Source organism: Micromesistius poutassou (assembly GCF_964030765.1).
Source record: "Micromesistius poutassou genome assembly, chromosome: 11".
NCBI classification, from domain to species: Eukaryota; Metazoa; Chordata; class Actinopteri; order Gadiformes; family Gadidae; genus Micromesistius; species Micromesistius poutassou.
Window position 1 is genome coordinate 11,239,352 of NC_140281.1, and position 20,668 is coordinate 11,260,019.

Below are 20,668 nucleotides of genomic sequence, written 5' to 3' on the forward strand. Positions count from 1 at the left end.
ACAACAGAATTTCAGTGTGAGACTTCTCCTTGAGGTAGACTTGGTTACACAAAATAGGGATTACATCCTTTCCATAATGTTGTCAAGACACTTATAATAACAATCCATGCCTTTTAGGGGATGTACATCGTCTAGGCGCTATTCCCCATAGGGTTACATTGTGGAGGTTTTGCCACTGCAGTGTCTGAAGCTCTCCCGATTTAATGTTGGATCGGTTTCAAAAATTGTTTACTGCATTAGTCACCCTAAAAGATGGGAGAATTTTGAAGTTATCCTTTAACACATCTAGATTGAATCCATTTCACCCCTTTCTTTTCATCTCTCTTGTCACTCTTTAATTGACTCCATCTATTGCTGTCCTTGCTTTTTTTAGTTTGTCTCTCCGGAACCTCAGTGCCGATTTTGTCTGTGCACCAAAGTGTAATTTAGACGCAGGCCGTATGTCCTGAAAACCAACCAAACGAGTCATCTGCACACTGCTGCAGCAGGCAGATGGGGGTGGGGGGACAGCCCCAACCTGGCATCTGCATTGCAGTTCCTGGCTGCTATTCCTTCATAGGAAAGAAAACGCATGCACACACACTCGTTCACAAACATAGACCAATGCAAGCCAACAGAGTTGAATGCCCTCTCCCTCTAAAAGTAGGGTTTCTTTATCTGACAATCACATTCTTACACTGAATGTGTCCTTTACATGCAAGTTTGTACTGGATTTACAAATGTAAAAGGTATGCAAATTAATTGCCTGCAATAGAAAGGCTGTGTTATGAGTTTACATAATCATTGAATATTAATTCTATATTAAATATTGCTTGTGGTGATCAATTGTGTCAAATGCTTCCCTAAGATCCAGTAGTACTATCAACAATTCAACCCTAGGTTTCCACAACAGGGAAACATTGCCTGCCTACTTACTCAAGTCATTTCATGATGGGAGAGAAGTTTAGGTATGAGTCTCTCTCTCTAAAATGTATGTAAACAACTGGATCCAAATGTGCTTCGAAGCAGTTGCGTACAGCGCTCTTAAAGGATAACTTTTCTCAACCTGGACCCTATTTTCCTATAATTCTTGGTCTAAGGGACATATGCAGACAACGGTTTTCACTTAGTGCTATTGCCCAAAAGGATTCCTGTGCAGCCCGTTGGACCAATTATTAAGAAATGTTGTCTGCATTATTCCGATGATGGGGGGGAAAATAGGGTCTAGGTGGAAGTATCCCAAAGTTGTCCTCGAAAGGTGTCGGTCAAAACGCTGCCAGCAGTACGAAGTTGGCATGCAAGACGGAGAACATGTTCTCTTTAATTTACATCACTTTAATTGACCTTAGCCTTAAGCTTGAGCCTTTATCAATAGAAGTGACTGCATGAGCTGGTTTGGAGGGGGCCTAGTATGTCACCACACCAGACTTTACACAAACATGTGCGTGCCCTGTAACCCTTGTCCCTTATTGGCTGAAATCAGCATTCTTTAACCAACGAGTTGTGAAATCACATAATATTCTGGAACAGATTTTTTTTTTATTCAGGAACAGAAACTCAGCAGTGCCCCTTTCCTTATGGCAAGCAGGAAGTAGTTAAAGTAGCAGTAGGTAGTATATTTGAAAGCAGCACACGGGGCATGAGAGGGCCTGCGGCTTTATTATTAGGTGTGAGTGTGATAAGCTGTTACAAGCCGTTTTGAAAATCTTGCTCTTCTGACATCACAAGTGGGCGTGTCCACCTAGATGTGTGCTGGTTAGATGATCAACGTTTGCTACAGTCCACTGGGTAGGCTGGTAGACTGATCTATCCAGCACACATCTAGGTGGACATGCCCACTTGTGATGTCAGAAGAGCCAGATTTTCAAAATGGCTTGTAACGGCTAGTCACACTCACCTGGTGGTATGACATGGGACCTTTTACAGAATATGGCTGCAATTACATGGCAAGTTGATGGCGTTGTGCGTCTGTATATGGGATGAACACATGTTGTTAGTCGCTATGTGCAAGTTCTATACATGCCAGGTCATGTCAATTAAATGGACAGGATGGGGATCATTTGTTTTTATTGATACCATTTTCGAGATTGCCTAACGATCCAAGGCTTTACCACTAGCAATGTTTTTCTACTATGTAAATGGGAAAAATGATCACTATCTGTCGTTTTGGATACCAACTTTCTATGAGAAGGGTGATGGCCTATTTTAGTTATTGAACAAGGAAACGCATCAAAACATCCCCACCTATCATAATCCCTGAAGGGGATTACAGCCATTCGCTACAGTATTTAACTCTTGGATTAAAAAGTTAAACTCAAGTCTAATTTAGCCCTGCCACATATTCGCATCGCGGTTGATGTAAATTGTTTTTTGCTTGTAGACTTTTGTCCTGGCGGGGGACCTCGTAGTACAATTATCGGGGAAACACTGAACATAGGACTTCTGGCTCAATGTACCTTGACAGCATAAAATGTGCTCATCGATAACTCCAATTTCAGTGAACAGAATATGAAAACGTGGCTCTGGTGACAGATATTTGTAGATTAATTTACCAATACATTTCGAGTTCAGCGACTGTTGAACCGTCCAAGACCTTGGCAAGACTCCCTGGCCTCTCACCAAATTTTGGAACCAAAGTTTGGACCTAACTTTGGTTCGTTTAACAGTGCATTCATTATCCCTCCAACATCTGTCTTTGTATTTGTATTTCCAGCGGTCCTGTTCGTCGTCTCATTAGAGTTCTCTGTCAAAGTGGAGGTCAGTGTCGGTTTTAATACTGCAGTGCTTACTGTTGGAGGGCACCGCAGAGCTGGGTCTAAACGCGCTGCTCTCACCCATCGACGCTGGGGTCAGAGAGAGGGCAGTCCTGTTCCGTGCTGTCAGGGAATGACACATTGCAGGGGATCCCAACCATGTCTCTCTTTGTAGTGTGTGATGAGTGAAGAGCATGCCATATGTCCTGGGTTCAGAGCCATTACTGCGCCCACTCCCACTCTCTCTGTATCTCGGTTTATGTCTCTGTCTCTCAATAGAGTGCTACTCCTTTCATTACCATTTATTATTGCATTGTGTTTTTGTTCTCCTGTAGCACATTGAATGGTACGGAAGCGGGACCTGCCAATGGCTCCAGCCCAGGCTCCTGTTCAGCCCCCAATGGCGAAGACGCCGATTCAGTGCACGACTCTTCCGCCCTTCCGGACCCTTGCCCTGTCGCCAACGGAAACGCCACCACCAACCTCATCGCTGCCTGCAAACCCCTAGACAGTGACGCCAGCACCACCACCAACGGCACTGGTGAGGAAACTCTGGGAGGTGAAGCCCAGGCACAGACTCCTGAAACAGAATGATTGTAATTGCCATTTAATGTCATACTTTGAGATGTTGAATTTAACTGCTGACGACGGATGCCATTTCCTCCTTCACTTGCACCTCAGGGACCTCAGTGCCTCCTCGCTTACAAAACCTCTAAACCACGTTGCTCCACAATACTTATACACAATACAGAGCACGTAGTCCTGTAGATCCATGTCATCTGTGGACCTAAATCCCCTTAGTGGCCTCGCATGTCAACAGCATTGTATTCCGTCACGTTCACTCGCCCCTCTTTTTGAACGCTACAGTGAACGGAGATGGCGTTGATGCAGTCCACCCCTCTCCTTCCGCTACAACAGAGGACGCACCGCCCTCCCCTGAGAGCCACGAAGACTGTAGCCAGAACCCTGTCCCGCCAGACCCGGCAGCCGGCAGCACAATCCCAGGCCCCACCACCACCACCACCTCCTCATCCTCCATTACTGCAGCTCCTGCTGCTCCCTTCGACTCCAGCACCCCGACCCATGCGTCAGCTTCTCCTGCCCTGGACTCTGCATCCGGGACGTCGCCCTGCCCCACTCCGGGTGAACCGGGACCCCCCGGAGGAGAGGGCGGGGACGTCGCCGGAGGCACTGAGGCCCCACCTGCGGACGGGGCCAAGCCCAGACAGCAGACCCCCAACAGCACGGCGGCCACCTCCGATGCCCTGCCGCCGGGGTAAAACAAGCCAGCTGCATGGGGGGGGACCCAGGGGGATGGTAGTGGTCGGATGTGGGTCACCACACATCATATTATTACCACACATAATAGTTATAGTAATAGTCTAGTCATAGTAATAAGTGCAGACATGCAGAGAATGCACTAGCGCAGGTTAGGGCCGTTCTGAACAGTCCCGCCCCCTGAAAGCGGTATGAGCAGCCAGAGGTCCAGACCGATCCGCGAAACGGAATGTGAGGTCAAGTGATCCGGACGGTCTGAGGAGTACTAAATAAACAGCATTGATCTATATTGCGACATAGATACTGTGAGTGGATTAAGGTTGAGTGAAACAAACACTGAATGCTCATGTCATTATGACCTCTGTACTCAGCGGTCGATCCAACATCTAATACCTAAAATTCCCATTGAATCTGGAAATGCTTAGTGTCATGGAGGCAAGAATGCAGCTTTAGAGTGGCTGCCTTTGAGTGTCTTGTCATCAGGTTCCCATCTGTGTTGTGTCTGCGTTTGAACTGCTAAATGATGGCTCAATGGCATGCCAGGCTCAATGTTCAAAGGGCTGGACAGTGCTGTGTTTTGTGTTCATTTGCCGTTCCTTGTGACTCCTAGGTGGGAGCAGAGGAAAGACCCACATGGGCGGACGTACTATGTAGACCACAACACCAGGACCACCACCTGGGAGAGACCGCAGCCTCTACCCCCAGGGTCAGTCTCACTCACCCCATCCCATCAACATTTATCCTCTAGATCTTAGTGACAGGGGAGGAAATTTATATATTCATCAGTGTCACAAATGCCACTATTTGTGAACTATTGCCTTCTGCTTCCATGACCTAAGCTCTCTCTGCCTGGTTTGCTGGGCTCCATGTTTTTGATGATGTCCCTAACTCAGGCTCCGTCCTGTCTCTGTCTGTCTGTCTGCCTCTCTCTCTCCTGCAGCTGGGAGAGAAGGGTGGACGACCGGGGTCGCATCTACTACGTGGACCACAACACCCGCACCACCACGTGGCAGCGGCCCACCATGGAGTCGGTCCGCAACTTTGAGCAGTGGCAGAGCCAGAGGAGTCAGCTGCAGGGAGCCATGCACCAGTTCAACCAGAGATACCTCTATTCCGTAAGGAGACGCCGTTTCTTACCATTCCACAGGCCCTCCGAAGTGCATTCTGGATGAGTTAAGGACTGTTAAGCCTGATAACTTAATTATTTCACTCTTGAGGGCTTTTGGGTGGGAAAAACAATTTTTTTTAAACAACCTATCTTGATTTGTTTGACAGAATTGTTTTCATATTTAGTCCTGCAGAACCCATAAAACAGGTCATCAGAACATTTATTTCCCCCTCAGGGTCTATGAAACTTGTTATGAAATCCTAACCCATTTTGGGGGGGGGTGGGGTGGGGTGTGGGTTCCGGTCTCACTAAGTCTTTAAGTCTCATTAAGCCCGTTGCCATCATGATTAACAACCAAGTCGAAAGAGCGAAACCAGTGGTGCAAAGCTACAGGGGCGGCCTGCTGCTTGCCCTGTCTCAGAAACCTGAGACGGGTTTCTGAGACAGGGAAAAATGTAGCATTTATTTGAATCTGGCTTTCGCTTAGTTTTTGTCTTTTTTCTTGGGCAGTGTGTTTGGTTATTTGATCCTTTCAGTTGATCTTTGGGGCATTGCTGAACAGTTTCTTTTGTCTACTTCTCGGTGGATCCTCTGCGTCCTCTACACGTATGTCCCCGTGTGCCGACCACCTCGCCAGGCCTCCATGATGTCGGCGGAGAACGACCCCCTGGGCCCGCTGCCGCCTGGCTGGGGTGAGTTCTGCTCCTCTACCTGAGGGTTCACACAGTGCCACCATTCACCAGGGATTATGTCTGAAGCATGAGCCTACCGTAGTCCATGTATGCTATCAAACTGTCCTCAGCATACATGGACACAAAGAATACATAAGCAGAAAAACGCTTATGATGGTACAACAACATTCTTGCCCCACGTCTGATGCAAACTTGCCCCGGTTGCCACTGCCATCCCTATTCTCTCACCGATCATTTGTATAGCAATATCTTTTTATTGTGGCACTGCTGGGGGCAGAGTTTAACTTTCCAGTTGCTTTCTGTGCTGTAATGTGGTAGCATAGTAGTGACTAGTAATAGTAATAGCTTTCATCGGTCCAGTCTGTATATACGTTGGTGGCTGTGGTAGTATCTGCCTGATATTATCTTGGGATTTGAGCAGTGAACGTTGATGTACAATGAGGCACAGAGCGTACACTGATTTGGATGGGTACACACTGTTCGATTGTTCTTTGGGGGAAGCTCTTTTATCAATCGTATACCACCTAGAGCGTATGTTAGGGTTCATCTCGGGAGGTCATACAGCAGCCGTTTGTTCCATGGACCGTCCGAGTCTGATGTAGTTTGCCTGCACAGATAAGGGTTTCCGTATCCGCCGTCTCCCCAGACTCTGGAAAACAGGAATGGCCCACATTATTGGTTGTTGCGGTATAGTGGACCAATCACGTGGGAGGCATTTGTGATCCATATCTGTATCTTTCTCACATGGGCCATTTGTGTGGGTGGCGTCCGAGGAAAGAATCTGAATCTCCTGGATTCTGTGGTGAAATTTAAAGGAATAGAAGAACACAAGAACACAAGATGCTTTATGTTTAACGCAGTGCATGTAACCATCCTGTTGAAGGAGAACAGTGAGATGTGACGCAGACGTGTTCACCAACACTCGGGTGGTCACAGTGTGCCCGATGAGGCGGAAGCCAAATCTGATCAGATATAGACACAATCTAGACACAGGGGGGTAGGTGCCTGCCCCGTTATGTACCCCAGCGCTGATTGCCTGCCTGTCCTCCACCCCAAGCAGAGAGGCGTGTGGACTCCAACGACCGCGTGTACTTCGTCAACCACAACACTAAGACCACGCAGTGGGAGGACCCCCGGACACAGGGGTGAGTAATGGTTTTTTTTCCCGGTTCAATGCAATAGCTGTCAACGCTCTGTGTACAGAGGACGTTATTTTATTGTCAAATGCACAACATAACAGCAGTCATAGCTGGCAATGACATTTTTGTGTTCCAAACTCTCCTTAACAATGCAATATTAAATTAAAAAAAATAATAATATTTAGATAAGAGTAACAAAGATAAAAGTAACAAAGAACAAAATAGTTTAAATAACCTAGAATATATATGTACTGTATGTACAGCATATATATAACAATAACAAATATAACTGCATGCAGTAATGTGGGGGTCAAGCTGAATGGGACTCTATAAACTAATTTGCAGAATAGACCAGAGTAGCCACATCAACAAGATAGATCTACGTCAGACACACGGCCTTCAGCACTTTCGACAAGTTTCACGTCAAAAAATAAAGGATTGACTGAGATATGATCACACTCGCCCCCCTAGAGGTCAAAGGTCACCAAATTCATTGGGCATCATCAGGATAGGGTCATAAGTCTATGAGCCAAGTTTGGTTTGGATACATGAAAGCCTTGCAGAGATATGAGCTCACTTCCTGTTTGACGTCCCCCTGAGGTCAAAGGTCACCAAATTGTTTGGGTGTCCCCGGGATGATGTCATGAGTCTATGTACCAAGTTTGGCTATGATATGTTAAAGGGTTGCTGAGAAACAGGCTTACTTCCTGTTTGGCGGCTTCGCCGTCTCGTTGATTGGCTGTCACTGCCAAACGGCTTGGAATTTGAAAAAGCTGTTTGACACATGTGTTCAGCTTGGCCTGAAGATCATAATATGCATACCTGCAAACTAGTCACCTTTCGGCGAAATTCGCCGTTTTCAAATGAAAATATGTCATTTACGTGAATCGTGTAGATCCGAAGAGTTTTTTTTTGGGGGGGGGGGGGGGGGGGTAGAAGGTTTCGATAATTTTTTTCCTTGTTGGAAGTTAACGGAGCAAAGAGTCTAGCTCCACTTTGAACCAGAGGTTGCGAAGCAAGGTTGGTTGCGTGAACAAAAGCACGTGTCCTCTGATACCTGTGGAGAGCAACGTATTGAGCGACACGCCAATGGCCAATCATGTAACAATATCAAGTTTGGCTGCGCCAGCTCGTCTCGTGTGTGTTTCATAACATAAACAGCGCGATGTGAGAAACGAAAGGTTCATGACAGTACTGGACATATCTCCATGTCCCATTTCCCCCTTTGATGGCATTATCATTATTCTGTTTAATGTAGGCATTTTCGTTATAACATGGATAGCAAGCATAACAACAAAATCGCTAATAGGCGCCAATCGCTAGTTAGCGAACATGCTAACTAGCGATCTTTACAACATGGATGATGGTTCATGACAGTACTGGACATATCTCCATGTCCCAACAACAATGACATCCATATGTTCCATGTTCTAGGGACTCCAGGTTGAAGATAAGCTTTAATCCACCTACCAAGTAATGCAATAGTGATCTCATGATCTCATCTCTTATGTTTACATTTAACACTGCAAATGTTTTTAGAACACTTTTTTGTAGCACATGTTTTTGAGCACTTTATAATTGATAATTGTTCAGTTTTCATTGTGATGTTCATTTTCATTCAGACTTATGTTTATATTTATTTGAGTTTTCCATGGTTGTGTTGACATTCCTTTTCCCTGTCTGCCTACAATCAGGGGAAGGTTAAGTTTAAAATAAAACTGTTTATGTTTATATTTTTCTCCTGGTCCTTTAAAAAATTTTTTTTATCAATAATTATCGATATCAACCGATATGAAACACTTATATCGTGATACAGTTTTCAGCCATATTGCCCAGCCCTAGTGCACATAACTGGTACGCATGCACGCCCATAATCAGCGATGCATAACAGTAGTGGCACAAGTACCCCCCCCCCCCCCCCCCTTTCATGAAGATTGGACAAAATTTGTCTGTGGATATGTAGAATTGATTTTGACAACTTTCAACACGGCAGCCAAATTCTGATGTTTCCATGAAAAATAATTCATGCGCTATATGGGGAGGTCTGACAGTATCACCAGAACATTTGTTTGAAATATACTCATGTGAAGAGAGAAGAGTTAAAACACATATTCATTAATAACAGCGCCCCCTAGAGGTCAAAGGTCACCTAATTCATTGAGTGTCCCCATGATGATGTCATGGGTCTATGTACCATGTTTGGTTATGATATGTCAAAGGGCTGCTGAGAAATTGGCTTACTTCCTGTTTGGCGGCTTCATGGTCGAATTTGATTGGCTGTTGCGGCCAAACGGTTTTGAATTAGAAAAATCTGTTGGATTGAAGTTTTGTGAGGCATGGTCTGATCAACATATCTGCCAAGTTTCGACTTGATTGGACAAAATTTGTGATGTGTGAACCATTTTTAAGGTTTTTGACATAAACCAAGATGGCGGAAAATCTATCATGACGCAAAATGACGTCATAGAATGTGTTGAACTCGGCTTGGCCCAATGATTCCAGTGATACCTTGTTTGTGAATATTGGATGAATGGGTCAAAAGTTATAAACATGAATGCATGTCCAACTTTGACCTGTTGGCGGAGCTAGAGCTCATGGGCTAGCGACCTCAAATTTTCTGTGAGGGCTTATGGGACTGTCCTGAATCAGTGTGCAAAATTTCACAACTTTTTACCATGGGGTTCTATGGGCTGCCATAGACTCCCATTGAAGGATAATAATAGGAAACAGTACGAAAACAATAGGTTGTCTCGCAGCTTCGCTGCTTGACCCCCAATAAAGTTGTCTCAGTCAGCATCTGTAGTGCAGTGTGCATTAGTGCACATCAGACACATCAGGCCGCCGAGTGCTTGGCTTCAAAGCGGCCTCCAGTGACTTTTTAGGATTGAGTATCATCGAGGTCTATGTTCTTGTGCGTGTGCTTGTCTGAGTCTGCATGTGTGTGTGTCCTGTGTGACTCTCAGGCTCCAGAACGAGGAGCCGCTACCAGAGGGCTGGGAGATCCGCTACACCAGGGAAGGGGTGCGCTACTTTGTGGACCATAACACCCGGACCACCACCTTCAATGACCCACGCACCGGAAAATCCTCTGTGTAGGGTTACACTCATGCACTCATTAGACCCATTCAAACCCCTTCCTCCACCGGGGCAGTTTCATGCTTTCTTCTGGGCTCCTCGTCATCCATTCAAGTGTCCTCGGCTTGATGAATTGGCCTTGCCATAACAATGACACCTAAAGTGGCGATTCCCAGACCTGACCTGTCGATTATTGGTCCTAGGCGCTTTGCATATTGCCCTCTGAGGCGCCCTCTCCCTTTTGACAGTTAATGACTCTCTCGCTCTCTCTCTCTCTCTCTCTCTAGCACCAAGGGGCCTCAAATCGCCTACGAGCGCAGCTTCAGGTGGAAGCTCGCCCACTTTCGCTACCTGTGCCAGGTAAATACTTCCCATTTCTAATTACTTTAGGTAATCACTTCCCAGTTTTGTGGATGGAGGGGATACGTTGAAGATGCATTGTTTACATGGACGTACGCGTATGTCTCTTGTCTCTCTGTTTCCTCAGTCTAATGCACTTCCCAGCCATGTGAAGATCACTGTGTCGAGACAGACCTTGTTTGAAGACTCTTTCCAGCAAGTGAGTGAGTTGCTCAGTCGGTGGCTGCGACCCTGAGGCAGAAGTCACTGATCTGATGCTCTTCTGTGCACCGTGCATACAAAGCCTAGCATCCCCATATGCATTAGTCTAGCAACTGCATAACACATTCTATATTATTATCCTCTCTTCTTTTTGCTTATTATTTATTTGCTGACCGATTACTTACACTCGTTAAAGGGATAGTTCGGAATTTTGGACATCGGACCTCATTTCCGAGTGAGCCAATGTGTTATTTATCATTGGAGACCGTTTACAACAGGTTTCATTCAGTCCTTCTAGTTGCAGAAATCGCTGGTGCTAGGTTAGAGCAAGTTGAGGGGAACTGCTAGCCTGGCAATAAAAAACGTTTTACGGACTCCACAGTACACCCAAGGCAAACCAATTATAACGCCCGACTATCAAATGAAACATGGGACTGAATGAAACATGTTGAAAAGGGTCTCCAATGATAAATAACACATTGGCTCACTTGGAAATGAGGTCCGATGTCCACAATTCCGAACTACCCCTTTAAACGGTCATTAACCATTAACCGATAAGAACAATAACCAAAAGTTTTCGAGTAATGTTATAATAAAAAGTAAAAATTAAACTTTTATTTTTAAATTCACAAAAATGACACACAGAAGGGTAGGAAATGAGTCCTTAGCCCAAGTGAAGGAGTTCAAGTATCTCGGGGTCTTGTTCGCGAGTGAGGGTATGATGGAGCGTGAGATTGGCCGGAGAATCTGAGCAGCGGGGGCGGTATTGCGTTCGCTTTACCGCACTGTTGTGACGAAAAGAGAGCTGAGCCGCAAGGCAAAGCTCTCGATCTACCGGTCGATCTTCGTTCCTACCCTCACCTATGGTCATGAGGGATGGGTGATGACCGAAAGGACGAGATCGCGGATACAAGTGGCCGAGATGAGTTTTCTCAGGAGGGTGGCTGGCTTCTCCCTTAGGGATAGGGTGAGAAGTTCAGTCATCCGGGAGGAACTCGGATTAGAGCCGCTGCTCCTTTGCTTAGAAAGGAGTCAGTTGAGGTGGTTCGGGCATCTGGTAAGGATGCCCACTGGACGCCTCCCTTGGGAGGTGTTCCAAGCACGACCAGTGGGATGGAGACCCTGGGGAAGACCCAGGACTAGGTGGAGAGATTATATCTCAACACTGGCCTGGGAACGCCTCGGGATCCCCCCGTCAGAGCTGGTCAATGTGGCCCGGGAAAGGGAAGTCTGGGGCCCCCTCCTTGAGCTGCTGCACCTGCGACCCGACCCCGGATAAGAGGATGAGGATGAGGATGAGGACACACAGAACGTGAGGATATATTTTATAATAACAATTCTTTTGACGCACGTGTCCTCAGATTATGGCCCTGAAGCCCTACGACCTGAGAAGGAGGCTATACGTCATCTTCAGAGGAGAGGAGGGACTGGACTATGGTGGCCTGGCTCGGTAAGAATACACACACACACACACACACACACACACACACACACACACACACACACACACACACACACACACACACACACACACACACACACACACACACACACCACTATTATGTTATGTTATGTGATGCTGTTTTGGTGGCCTCTCTCATTCACACATCCCTTTTTCTCGCTCTCTCTCTCCGGCCCCCCCGCCCCCCCCCCCTCAGGGAGTGGTTCTTCCTGCTGTCCCACGAGGTGCTCAACCCCATGTACTGTCTGTTTGAGTACGCCGGCAAGAGCAACTACTGTCTGCAGATCAACCCCGCCTCCACCATCAACCCTGACCACCTCTCCTACTTCTGCTTCATAGGGCGCTTTATCGCCATGGCAAGTCTGCACACACACACACAGACACCCTTCATGCCACACCCACAACCTTCCTTCTGCCCGCATCTGCAAAGTTTGAGGGAGTCCTAAATCTGTGTGGGTTTGAGATGTCGTGGCGATTCAGCCCTCCAGTTGGCCGTCCCAAGTCGAATCAGGGGTCGGCGCATTATGCTTCCTGGTGAAATTGTCGACGCAAAATGTATCCTCCAAGCATGGGAACCATACAAATCAGGGAGCTCATGTTTTAGTTGCTCTGGCATATGTGTCTGGCCCCCCTCCTGTTCAGAAGGATTTCCAGCAGACCTGTCCCGAGTTTGTCCAATCACAACCGTTTATCTGGGTTTGATACGATGACTGTGAGAGAAGGAACAGGAAACAACCCATATGGGTGCCACTCAGTGCGTTTACATGACACTCAAGAAAGTCGACTTATTGGCTTAATCCAACTATGATTGGATTACTAAAATGCATGTATACTCGAATTGGGTTACTCATAGTCGAATTAAGACTAAGAATTAATGCAATTCATAGTCGAGCGTGCATGTACGGAGTCTAATTGGATTATGCATTGAATTGCATTCTGCGCATGCTCGAGATCTTTTCCCGGGGCCGTGAGCCGGAAGTAGAAGGAGACGATAGTCATGTTGTTGTCGCTGTTGGAAAACGAGAAACAGCGATTTATTTAAAAAGTACAATTGAAAAAGTACATGTTTTTGTCAGTTAAATTTAATTTTTGGGTATCCAATCAGTAAGTGTCCCTTATCCCCATAGCTTTGTTTTAAAGAGTTTGTTTTTAATTTATCCACAGACACAGGGAGGATCTTTTTTTCCGTCTCTCGCTCTTGGTCACCGTGTTGACATCAGTCTCTTTGCCTCTTTGTCTGTGCGGTCAACAGGCACTGTTCCACGGCAAGTTCATCGACACAGGCTTCTCGCTGCCCTTCTACAAACGCATGCTCAACAAGAAGCTGCTCCTGAAGGACCTGGAGTCCATCGACCCCGAGTTCTACAACTCCCTCATCTGGATCCGGTACCACCCCCCCTTCTATTGGGCTGCCCGATTATGGAAAAAATCATAATCATGATTATTTTGGTCAATATTGAAATCATATATTTTTTTAGATGAAAACATGAGCAATTCTCTCCAAAAAAAACATTTTTTAACGGAGAACTTTGAAATATCCCCTTTAAATTAAAAAACTTAATAAAAAAAAGACTATTATATTCGTTTGGAGATCGTTTAACCTAAAAATCTAAATTGCGATAAAAATTTGATTAATTGCACAGCCCTGCCTTCTGACTCCTCATAAAGAAAGTGCGGACGCTGAAGTTACAATGTACCTTTTTTGTAGCATGGGCTAGTTATACCTTGTGCATAAATAATCGCCACATGCATAAAGGAAAACCATGAAGCATTTGCAGTACATGGTGTACAGTAGTACATTGGTGTGGGTGTTTAGTGTTAGTTTGGTGTTTGGATATTAGAATACTATGGTCGCACTTGGACACCTTGGACACCGTCCATTTTGAGATTTGGCAAAACCGACGGACACAAACGTTAAAATCATAATATTTATTTAATGTTCTCGGGTTCTCCCCAGGATTTTGGTATTCCATTGTGGCGCGCTGACCAGTCAATAAGTGCTGTGGCAAGTGTGGCATTATTGGTTTGAGAAGGGTTTTAATATTTAACGTATTAAGCAGCTGTTTCAATGTTTAAACAAGGCCAAAATATGTCATACAGATCTACCTACTAATATCAGGTTTGAATTGAATCATAAATAGAAATTAAAACTGCGCGCAGTGATGAACGGGACCTCGCGCCGGCTTGCAGCCGCCACTACGAGGTCCCGTTCATCACTGCGCGCAGTTTTAAAAAAAAATCGCGCCGGCTTGCGGCCGCGTCACGTGCCGTCGTAACATGTGTGCTGGCAAGATGTGCACATGTTAGGACCGCACGTGACGCAGCCGCAAGCCGGCACGAGGTCCCGTTCATCACTGCGCACAGTTTTAAAAAAGCGCAGTTTTAAAAAAAATTCGCAAATTTATGTAATCTGTAGAAGCAGAGGTGCCCTGTGGTGTCCTACTGATTGTTTTGACATTAACATGTAAGACCACATTTAACTGAATTACATGTTGTAACAACTTTAACTAACATTATTAACCCTACATCAATGATCCGATAAATTCCCTAGGAGGAGTTAGTTGAAATACAAGGCGAAAAAGTGAAAGTATTCCATTCAAAATGGCCAACTTTGACAGCACGCCACGGCCATGCCCTTCAATGTACAGTCACAAATAGCACGATTTTGTTTCAGCACCACTTCATGACTGTACTGACCAATTTTGAAGCAGATCCGATAAATTCCCTAGGAGGAGTTAGTTCAAATACAAATTCCCTAGGAGGAGTAAGTTTAATACAAGGCGACGGATTTCAAAAATGGCCAACTTTGACGGCACGCCACGGACACGCCCTTCAACGTACAGTCACAAATAGCACGATTTTGGTTCAGCACCACTTCATGACTGTACTGACCAATTGTGAAGCAGATGCGATAAATTCCCTAGGAGGAGTTCGTTCAAATACAATGCGAAAAAGTGAAATTCCATTCAAAATGGCCAACTTTGACATCACGCCACGGACACGCCCTTCAACGTACAGTCCCAAATAGCACGATTTTGGTTCAGCACCACTTCATGACTGTACTGACCAAATTTGAAGCAGATCCGATAAATTCCCTAGGAGGAGTTAGTTCAAATACAAGGCGACGGAATTCAAAAATGGCCAACTTTGACGGCATGCCACGGACACGCCCTTCAACGTACAATCACAAATAGCACGATTTTGGTTCAGCCCCACTTCATGACTGTACTGACCAATTTTGAAGCAGATCCGATAAATTCCCTAGGAGGAGTTCATTCAAATACAAGGCAAAAAAGTGAAAAAAATTCAAAATGGCCGCCAAAAGTGAAAATTAGAAATGCAAATAGCCGACTTCCTGTGGGGTTTGGGGCATGGGTCCAAGAGGCTTTTCTGTAGGTATGGGCACATTGTACGTGAATACTGAGTTTCATACATATTGGTGAAACGTGGCGCAGGGGCTGCTTTTTAAAGTTCCTGTAGGGGGCGCTACAAAAAATAGAAACACGAATTTTGGTATGTGAGCTATCGGCAGCAGTTTACACGTGTGCTGTGAATTTCATATTCATAACTATTACGGTGTCCGCAGAGTGATCGACCCTCCTCTGGCGGCCATGTTGTTTTTTCAATCGACTTAATTTTAATTGAGCAGTTAGAACTTTGGTACTTAACGGCCACTGAGTTGGTCCCGCTCAAATCAAACATTGCGTCTATGAACTGTGGCTATTTTAGTAACAGGCCACGCCCATTTTGAAGCCACGCCCCATTTGAAACATTGTTGACTTTATCTTGTTCAGAATTTGATTCTGAACAACTTTAGTAGAGGGGTCCAAAGTCCTAGGAGTCCAACTTCATGTAGATATTTGCAATTTACTATTTTCGGGGTGAAAAACACACCCATTTCAGAACTCAATGGCTCATGGGTACTTTGAAATTTATCCTACAGACTAATCCTTATGTCAGATTGAAGATAATGGGCCATAGATGATATGTGCCAAAGGAATTTTGTCAAAGTCGAAAAACCTGGGATCCTTGGGGAATTTACTGTTTTTAACTAAATTCAAAATGGCGGGAAATCTGGCTACCGGAAGTGCTAAGTTAGTATCTGCAAATTTGTTCAGCATGAGGATTTGCATATGTGTGCAAAGTTTCATGAGTTTAGGTCCAACCGGTGACGAGTTATGCTTGTGCAAACGTTGAAATTTTGGCATAGTTGGTATAGCGCCACCTAGGGGCGAATGTGAATTTGAGGGCTAGAATATCAAATTTTTCACCAGTCCCACAAAATGTGCCAAATAAAAATGAGTTTTCGAATATGTGCAGGGGGGGAAAAATGCAGTCGAAGTGGCTAAAAATAATAAGAAGAAGAATAAAACTGCGCGCAGTGATGAACGGGACCTCGCGCCGGCTTGCAGCCGCCACTACGAGGTCCCGTTCATCACTGCGCGCAGTTTTAAAAAAAAATCGCGCCGGCTTGCGGCCGCGTCACGTGCCGTCGTAACATGTGTGCTGGCAAGATGTGCACATGTTAGGACCGCACGTGACGCAGCCGCAAGCCGGCACGAGGTCCCGTTCATCACTGCGCTCAGTTTTAAAAAAGCGCAGTTTTAAAAAAAATTCGCAAATTTATGTAATCTGTAGAAGCAGAGGTGCCCTGTGGTGTCCTACTGATTGTTTTGACATTAACATGTAAGACCACATTTAACTGAATTACATGTTCATTAACCCTACATCAATGATGCGATAAATTGCCTAGGAGGAGTTAGTTCAAATACAAGGCGACGGAATTCAAAAATGGCCAACTTTAATGGCATGCCACGGACACGCCCTTCAACGTACAATCACAAATAGCATGATTTTGGTTCAGCACCACTTCATGACTGTACTGACCAATTTTGAAGCAGATCTGATAAATTCCCTAGGAGGAGTAAGTTTAATACAAGGCGACGGAATTCAAAAATGGCCAACTTTGACGGCATGCCACCGACACGCCCTTCAACGTACAATCACAAATAGCATGATTTTGGTTCAGCACCACTTCATGACTGTACCGACCAATTTTGAAGCAGATCCGATAAAATCCCTAGGAGGAGTTCATTCAAATACAAGGCAAAAAAGTGAAAAAAATTCAAAATGGCCGCCAAAAGTGAAAATTAGAAATGCAAATAGCCGACTTCCTGTGGGGTTTGGGGCATGGGTCCAAGAGGCTTTTCTGTAGGTATGGGCACATTGTACGTGAATACTGAGTTTCATACATATTGGTGAAACGTGGCGCAGGGGCTGCTTTTTAAAGTTCCTGTAGGGGGCGCTACAAAAAATAGAAACACGAATTTTGGTATGTGAGCTATCGGCACCAGTTTACACGTGTGCCGTGAATTTCATATTCATAACTATTACGGTCTCCGCACAGTGATTTTGAGGCTCTGGCGGCCATGTTGTTTTTTAAATCGACTTAATTTTTGGTGAGCAGTTAGAACTTTGGTACCTAACGGCCACTAAGTCGGTCCCGCTGAAATCAAACATTGCGTCTATGAACTGTGGCGATTTTAGTGTCAGGCCACGCCCATTTCGATGCCACGCCCCATTTGAAAATATGTTGACTTTATCTTGTTCAGAATTTGATTCTGAACAACTTTTGTATTGGGGCCAACATCATAGGCGTCCAACTTGACGTTGATATGAGCAATTAACTATTTTCGAGGTTTCAACCACACCCCTTTTAGAACTCGTTGATGCTCTAAACTTTATTGTACAGACTAATCCTTAAGTCAGATTGAAGATAATGGGCCATATATGATATGTGCCAAAGGATTTTGGTCACAGTCGAAAAACCTGGGATCCTTGGGGAATTTACTGTTTTTAACTAAATTCAAAATGGCGGAAAATATGGCTACCGGAAGTGTTCAGTTCAAGAGACTTTTTTGTTCATCATGAGGATTTTCATGTGTGGGCAAAGTTTCATGAATGTAGGGCAAACCGGTGACGCGTGCTGCTTGTGCAAAGTTTGCACTTTTGAACAGTTGCTATAGCGCCATCTAGGGGCGAATGTGAATTTCAGGGCTAGATTATCAAATTTTTCACCAGTCCCCACAATTGCACCAAGAAAAAATGAGTTTTAGAATATGTGCAGGGGGGGAAAAATGCAGTCGAAGTGTTTAAAAATAATAATAATAAGAATTAAAACTGCGCGCAGTGATGAACGGGACCTCGCGCCGGCTTGCAGCCGCCACTACGAGGTCCCGTTCATCACTGCGCGCAGTTTTAAAAAAAAATCGCGCCGGCTTGCGGCCGCGTCACGTGCCGTCGTAACATGTGTGCTGGCAAGATGTGCACATGTTAGGACCGCACGTGACGCAGCCGCAAGCCGGCACGAGGTCCCGTTCATCACTGCGCGCAGTTTTAAAAAAGCGCAGTTTAAAAAAAAATTCGCGAATTTATGTAATCTGTAGAAGCAGAGGTGCCCTGTGGTGTCCTACTGATTGTTTTGACATTAACATGTAAGAGCACATTTAACTGAATTACATGTTGTAACAACTTTAACTAACATTATTAACCCTACATCAATGATCCGATAAATTCCCTAGGAGGAGTTAGTTCAAATACAAGACGACGGAATTCAAAAATGGCCAACTTTGACGGCACGCCACGGCCACGCCCTTCAATGTACAGTCACAAATAGCACGGTGTTGGTTCAGCACCATTTTTTGACTGTACTAACCAATTGTGAAGCAGATGCGATAAATTCCCTAGGAGGAGTTTGTTCAAATACAATGCGAAAAAGTGAAATTCCATTCAAAATGGCCAACTTTGACATCACGCCACGGACACGCCCTTCAACGTACAGTCCCAAATAGCACGGCGTTTATTCAGCACCATTTCATGACTGTACTGACCAATTTGGAAGCAGATTCCATAAATTCCCTAGGAGGAGTTAGTTCAAATACAAGGCGACGGAATTCAAAAATGGCCAACTTTGACGGCACGCCACGGACACGCCCTTCAACGTACAGTCACAAATAGCACGGCGTTGGTTCGGCACCATTTATTGACTGTACTGACCAATTTGGAAGCAGATTCGATAAATTCCCTAGGAGGAGTTCATTAAAATACAAGGCAAAAAAGTGAAAAAAATTCAAAATGGCCGCCAAAAGTGAAAATTAGAAATGCAAATAGCCGACTTCCTGTGGGGTTTGGGGCATGGGTCCAAGAGGCTTTTCTGTAGGTATGGGCACATTGTACGTGAATACTGAGTTTCATACATATAGGTGAAACGTGGCGCATGGGCTGCTTTTTAAAGTTGCTGTAGGGGGCGCTACAAAAAATAGAAACACGAATTTTGGTATGTGAGCTATCGGCACCAGTTTACACGTGTCCTGTGAATTTCATATTCATAACTATTACGGTGTCCGCAGAGTGATTTTGAGCCTCTGGCGGCCATGTTGTATTTTAAATCGACTTAATTTTTGGTGAGCAGTTAGAACTTTGGTACCTAATGGCCATTGAGTTGGTCCCGCTCAAATCAAACATTGCGTCTATGAACTGTGGCTATTTTAGTATCGGGCCACGCCCACTTCGATGCCACGCCCCATTTGAAAAATTGTTGACTCAATCTTGTTCAGAATTTGATTCTGAACAACTTTAGTAGAGAGGTCCAACACCATAGGAGTCCAATTAATGTAGATATGTGCAATTTACTATTTTTGGGGTGAAAAACACACCCCTTTTTGAACTCAATGGCTCATGGGTACTTTGAAATTTATCCTACAGACTAATCCTTATGTCAGATTGAAGATAATGGGCCATAGATGATATGTGCCAAAGGAATTTTGTCAAAGTCGAAAAACCTGGGATCCTTGGGGAATTTACTGTTTTTAACTAAATTCAAAATGGCGGGAAATCTGGCTACCGGAAGTGCTAAGTTAGTATCTGCAAATTTCTTCATTATGAGGATTTGAATATGTGTGCAAAGTTTCATGAGTTTAGGTCCAACCGGTGACGAGTTATGCTTGTGCAAACGTTGAAATTTTGGCATAGTTGGTATAGCGCCACCTAGGGGCGAATGTGAATTTGAGGGCTAGAATATCAAATTTTTCACCAGTCCCACAAAATGCACCAAGAAAAAATGAGTTTTGGAATATGTGCAGGGGGGGAAAAATGCAGTCGAAGATGAGGGAAAATAAGAATAAGAATAATTAAAACTGCGCGCAGTGATGAACGGGACCTCGCGCCGGCTTGCAGCCGCCACTACGAGGTCCCGTTCATCACTGCGCGCAGTTTTAAAAAAAAATCGCGCCGGCTTGCGGCCGCGTCACGTGCCGTCGTAACATGTGTGCTGGCAAGATGTGCACATGTTAGGACCGCACGTGACGCAGCCGCAAGCCGGCACGAGGTCCCGTTCATCACTGCGCGCAGTTTTAAAAAAGCGCAGTTTTAAAAAAAATTCGCAAATTTATGTAATCTGTAGAAGCAGAGGTGCCCTGTGGTGTCCTACTGATTGTTTTGACATTAACATGTAAGAGCACATTTAACTGAATTACATGTTCATTAACCCTACATCAATGATCCGATAAATTCCCTAGGAGGAGTTAGTTGAAATACAAGGCGAAAAAGTGAAAGAATTCCAT

At 45.0% G+C, this 20,668-nt stretch overlaps 1 protein-coding gene across 2 annotated transcripts in view; it reads left to right on the top strand.

The window, feature by feature from the left end:
* Window positions 1-20,668, top strand: part of wwp1 (WW domain containing E3 ubiquitin protein ligase 1) — a 52,785-nt gene that overhangs the window by 15,903 nt on the left and 16,214 nt on the right. The window contains exons 8-19 of one of the 2 annotated variants that reach the window (XM_084475519.1): window positions 3,068-3,273; window positions 3,600-4,008; window positions 4,621-4,716; window positions 4,951-5,125; window positions 5,756-5,810; window positions 6,868-6,955; window positions 9,913-10,041; window positions 10,312-10,384; window positions 10,512-10,583; window positions 11,947-12,035; window positions 12,244-12,403; window positions 13,300-13,433. In XM_084475519.1, coding sequence (XP_084331645.1) covers window positions 3,068-3,273; window positions 3,600-4,008; window positions 4,621-4,716; window positions 4,951-5,125; window positions 5,756-5,810; window positions 6,868-6,955; window positions 9,913-10,041; window positions 10,312-10,384; window positions 10,512-10,583; window positions 11,947-12,035; window positions 12,244-12,403; window positions 13,300-13,433 — 1,686 coding nt within the window. The remainder of the gene's footprint in view (window positions 1-3,067; window positions 3,274-3,599; window positions 4,009-4,620; window positions 4,717-4,950; window positions 5,126-5,755; window positions 5,811-6,867; window positions 6,956-9,912; window positions 10,042-10,311; window positions 10,385-10,511; window positions 10,584-11,946; window positions 12,036-12,243; window positions 12,404-13,299; window positions 13,434-20,668) is intronic. The other variant, XM_084475520.1, reaches the window with a different exon arrangement.